This window comes from Podarcis melisellensis (genome assembly GCF_964234715.1).
Source record: "Podarcis melisellensis genome assembly, chromosome: 13".
NCBI classification, from domain to species: domain Eukaryota; kingdom Metazoa; phylum Chordata; class Lepidosauria; order Squamata; family Lacertidae; genus Podarcis; species Podarcis melisellensis.
The window spans coordinates 25,390,943-25,396,613 of NC_138545.1; the positions used below are offsets into that span (position 1 = coordinate 25,390,943).

General features: G+C 39.6%; 1 protein-coding gene across 1 annotated transcript; it reads right to left on the minus strand.

Annotated features, from left to right (window-relative positions):
* Positions 1 to 3,998: 3,998 nt before the first annotated feature.
* LOC309355511 (olfactory receptor 6M1-like) lies at positions 3,999 to 4,955 on the minus strand (the record flags this gene model as incomplete). Its single annotated transcript, XM_081886449.1, has 1 exon — positions 3,999 to 4,955. The coding sequence occupies one exon, from the start codon at positions 4,953 to 4,955 to the stop codon at positions 3,999 to 4,001; it is 957 nt and encodes a 318-aa protein (XP_081742575.1).
* Between the last annotated feature and the right edge of the window lie 716 nt (positions 4,956 to 5,671).

The following is a 5,671-nucleotide window of genomic DNA, read 5'->3' on the forward strand; positions in this document are numbered from 1 at the left end:
TTGGTGTCCTTACAATATAGCTGCAAAGGAAGTTATCATAGTGAGAGCATTCACTTTTTCAATAATAACAAAAATATTTGGAAAAAGAAAGTTTCTTTATGTCCATGATTTATTTCTATCAAATATTCATTGTGAATGGGAAATTCAGTGTTAGTTACAGCAGTGGGGGAAAAAAAGGCCTTCCAGTATTATTTAAAGCACTGGCATCTATGAAGTGGGCCTAGACCCACTACAGTGGTACCTTGGTTCTCAAGCTTACTCCATTCCAGGAGTCTGTTCGTCTCCTGAAACCATTCAGAAACCAAGGCATGGGTTCCACTTGGCTGCTGGAGCTTCCTGCGCTCAAGCAAAAGCCGTGTCGGATGTTCAGCTTCTGAAAAACATTTACAAACTGGAACCCTTACTTCCGGGTTTGCGGTGTTCAGGAGCCGATTTGTTCGGCAACTAAGCTGTTTGGGAACCAAGGTTCCACTATACTGGGTTACAGCTGGACCTAAGGTAGGTTGCATCAGCAGCAGCACTACAACCATATTAATATATAACAAAAAGGATGTAGATCCCCAAATACATGAAATAAAGTTGGATCTTGGCTCTTAAAATGTTGAAGAATGCCATTTTCAAGAGCACCAGTAATTGCCCAAAATCTAGGCCAGCCCAGTAATTTTTTTTGCCTGTGGTGAAGGACAAGATGATCAACATTCCAGTATCACAAGCCAAACATTGAATCTAATTTCATATCCGGTTATGGGGCTGTGGTCATCACCACACCTCAGGACAGTACATTAGTTTAGAAAGCACAGGGCAGGTTTGAATTTACTTCAACCACTCACTACCACTCCCTGCCCCTCAGCATATGCCACATAAGATAGCTATCTCATTCTACCTAAAGGTAGTTCTAGCCCTTTCCAGAATCCACCTTTGTGTGTGTAAGTAGTTCCTCAATATTGATAGACTATATATTGTGATACTATTACTTAGGCTACTTGAAGGAGCAGGGGCCACAGGACATTTAGAGAAGCAGTGCTATGTTCCAGGAAAGGAGAAGATCCTGCATTGACACACTTGATGATGGAAACTACAGAGATACATATTTGGAAGAAACCTGAGAAACCTAATACTAGCTCTATTCTTATGCCATCATTTAATTTAGCGGTCCAGTCCACAAATCCTTACTTCAGACTTTCACAACCTGGTGTTCTACCAACGTTGGATTCCCACTTCCATCAGCCCAGCATGTCCGATGGTTAGAGAGTTAAGAGTCCATCAACATCTAGAGAACACCAAGTTGGGCTAATACACAGAGAGCAGTGCATGACAAAATTTGGTTTGCTCATCTTAATGCAAACTGTGAGAGGTGATTCAGTTTTCTCTGGGATTCAAAACATGAGAAATACAGAATCACCCCTAGCTTGTATCTCAAGCTCAGGATTAGAGGTCCTGTGGCCCTCCAGATATTGATGGAGTCCAGTTCTCATCAACTTCAGCTTGCCTCACTATTTGTCAGGGATGGTACAGCTACAGACCAACAACAGCTGTTCTGGAAAGCACAGGTTCCCCATCCTTGCCATAGATTACAATTTCCAATTGACAAAGTGAGGTTCAGATGATTTTCTAATTAGCAAAAAGGAGATGTTCTGTTGTCTTACCTGTTTCAGCTACTTCACATAAGATTTAGAAGTGGCTTCACGGTGGGTGAGTTTAAAATCCACCTCTATCATGGTTCCAACAAATTATCTCTCTTGTTATGACTTCAGATTGTTTGCTTCGGTTCATCATATTTCTTTAGCAGCTTTAGAGACCATACGAGTATAAAACCTTTTTACTTCAGTTTCCATGTGCATTTTCTTGACAAATGTGTGAGAAGCAGGAAGAGAAAGCAAACTTTTGAAGACAAAAATCTTATGGATAGAAATCATTAGCTGAGAGTTACATTTTGGAATGCAATTTTCATTCAACTGTATAGTGAAGCAGCATTTCGTAAACAAGGCCAAGCTGAAAACTCTCTAAGTTTCCAATGCAGGAGAAGAGAGATGAACTGATAAACATTTGTTTGCAGAAAATTTTGAATTCTGCTATATTGTTGTATGCACCACCAATCTCTGAGTAGATTCAGGGGTTCTGGGTGCTTACCTAGGTTTTGGCGTCACTGGAATGAGGGACAGTGGGGACTGTGGTGTCTTTATGATATATGGCTGTTTTTACATATATATGCAACCTGAGCCTATGATGTAGCATTAACACCCCATTATGGTATTGCTTCTCCCATAGCCACAACCTTGGATTCCAGCAGAAATCAAGCATGGCTCTGTCCCTGAGCTGCCTAGCCTGCAGCCTCCTGCTTCTAGCTTCTAGCTCTCTCGCACCTTAACTCTGGTTTTTGTCTTTGTAACTACCAGATAGTCGAGGGAGGGTGCCTTCTGGTGAGAGCCACTTCCTTTGTTACCTTAACAACCCATACTCAGGCACGGTTACCAAGAATCATGTCTGGCTGTTTCAGCAGTGGGATCCTGGTTGGATCCAGGAATTAGAAGAGACTCAGCCATACAGCCTATCCACTCCACCCCCCAAAAAAAGAACCACCTAACAACAATATTCTTCTCAAAGGCAGCTTTGAAAGTGAACAAGGCACACAACTGAGAGCTTCCAGCGTCCTATCTAGGTCCCCATTTCCTAGATCAATGATGCAATACACTCATTCTCTATTCATTTGTTCCAGTGTTCATCCATCACAGTTTTGCAAAGTAATCTACAATCCTTCCTGACACAATGGAGTTATCAGAGGCTGCCTTCAGTGTATAGAGAGATAACAAATAGCTGTTTTCAAATGGCATTATGGGGGTAGAGAAACATTCAATGAGCACATTGTGGTCTTCTTATTCTCTTACCTTTTTAGAGAGCAGCACTGAGCTTCCCCAAATACCCAAGTTATTGCTTTCAGGATTTTTGCCTTGGACCTCAAGGGATTTCATTAACAAGTGCATATATTTTTAAAGGTCCCCTCTCCCATTGTATTTTATGATAATTCTCAGGTGTGCTGATATGAACTTCCTGTGAGAATGTGCAGAGCCACACACTTGCACCTCAATGAGTTTTGACAGAATATAATGCTCTTCTAAAATTAGGGATACTTCTTTGGCAGCTCCACACCTATACAGAATATATCAGTGCCACGATTTAATTTATTGGCTCAGTCCACAAATCATTACATCTTTCCTTCATTACCACTGACACCCTTCTTGTTGGTTACCCACTCCAGTAAGCTCTAGCCAGCATGTCCAATGGACAGAGAGTTGGAGCCCATCAACATATGCAAGGATACTGAGTTGGGAAAATAAGACTATACCCACAAAACTGTGCAAAATACAATTTTGTTTGCTCAACTGAGAGGAAGTTATGTCTGTTGTTTCCCTCTGCAGGAGCTTTGTTATGGGTTTAAATAAGGAGGTCCAGGTTCACCCCAGGTTTTGTTCCTGTCTCTTGATTTGGCCTTGAGGTTGCAAAAGATCACGATACTTTAAGGCTTTTACTTTTATTTAAAACACTTATAATTAGCACCAAAATGAAGAGCTGGTGTATAACTCTAGTAAATAAAAAAGACTTAGATTAAAATATGCCCCCCAACCCTCCCCTTTAAATCACAAAAGACATGAGTCAGTCAAATTTAGCCACTTTAATACCATTTAAGCAGAGGAGTAAAAGCACCTATTTATTTATTCCTTTTTTGAACAAAAATATTCACTTTCACTTCTTCCAGGTTACACACAGAGTGGGAAGGCACACATATATGGTAATAACTACATTTTATCATTGCAACAACCTTCAGAAGTAGGCAAGAGTAACAGAAATTAAGGAACCCAAGTAAGTTCTCTGTCTAGGTGGAGATTTGAATCTGGTCTTCATGGCCTATGTCCAACATACTACAAGCTGTCTTATACTGACTCTCTCCCATTTAAATAAAAGAATCCTAAAACTCCAATTGATGGAATATCCTGTAACATTCATTTCTTAAGAAACATTATGATTTTACTGAATGAAAGTTTCAGACAATCCTTCACCTTCTCATTCCTGAGACAATATATGAAAGGGTTTAGCATGGGTGTCACTATTGTGTTCAGTACTGTGCCTATTTTGTTGAAATCCAGAACGTTCCCTTTGGTCGGACGGACATAAATGACAATTGAGCTCCCATAATACAATGATACCACAGTGATATGAGAAACACAGGTTGAGAAAGCTTTCTTTCGACCTTGTGTTGATGGTATCTTCAATACAGCAACAATAATATAAATATAGGACACAACTGTTATAAGAAGTGAACCCAGAAGCAATATGCAAGATGTCCCAAAATCAACCTTTTCAGCCAATGATGTGTCAGCACAGACAAGCTTGAGCAAGGGGGCACTGTCACAGAAGAAGTGGTTGACTATATTTGGGCCACAGAATGGAAGGCCAGCTGTTACAATGCTGGGAACTAGAATAATCAGAAAGCCACCAATCCATGATCCCAAAAGGAGCTGGAAACAGGCATTTCTGTTCATGATGGATACATAGCGCAATGGGTAGCATATTGCAACGTAGCGATCAAATGACATTACAGCCAGAATGAAGAATTCAGTTGAGCCCATGAGGAAATAGAAGAATGACTGAGTAAGGCAGCCTACAAAGGAGATTGTCTTCTTCCCCGTGATAAAATTTATTAGCATTTTAGGCATGACAGCTGATGTGATTATGAGTTCCAGGAATGAAAGGTTAATCAAGAAAATATACATAGGCAATTGAAGCTGGTGATTGGCCAGGACTAGTGCAATTAGTGTAACATTACCGGTAATGGTCAATGCATATATAATCAGGAAAGTAATGAAGATCAGAATCTCAACAGAGTGGATTGTCTCAAATCCCAAAAGGATGAACTCAGTCACAATAGTCTTATTATATTTCTCCATATTTTCATGCATTCTATTCTATAGGAAACAATATATTAGGAAAAGAAAGGAAAAGAAAGAAACAGAGTTGTTCACTAGGCATGTGCAGCAACCACAAGATTCACTCTTAATCCATATTTATAGCATTTGGAAGCAGCCTGATTGGTGCTGCATCCAAAACAGTTATTCTGATTCTGTGTTCTGCTTTGATTTGTTATTTGGAGCAAAATCTTATATGAAGCTCTGTTTTGCTCCCATTGAGTATAATGGAAAATCTCCCACCAGGAATCAGCCCTACCCTCTCTTCAACATCCCTTCCCCATTTGATTTCTGGGTGTTTTCTCAGTCAGCTTCTTTGTATCTCAGAAGAGAAATGAAGTTGTCATTGTTGAATGTCGAATCAGGAACTCAATGCCAAATTTGATGAAACAACCAAATTTTTTGAACCAATGTCCTTCTCATGTCCTTATGAGGGGGTCAGCTGATATATTTTTGAAACCAATTCTTAACTGTTGATGGATGATCTTGTACATTGGTTCTGTAGCAGGTGGATTTCTTGGAAATTACAAAATTAAGGAAACATTTTTTTAAAAAATCATGTTTTATTTATAATGCATTTCTAACTCAAGAACAGAAAGTTTTCTTATGTTTCAAATTGATTATTTGGGTCATCAAAGAGATACATGTGTTAGTTAAAGGGTATGAGAAAACCCAGGGGGTAATTTTAGATTCTGGATGTAGTGCTGTTA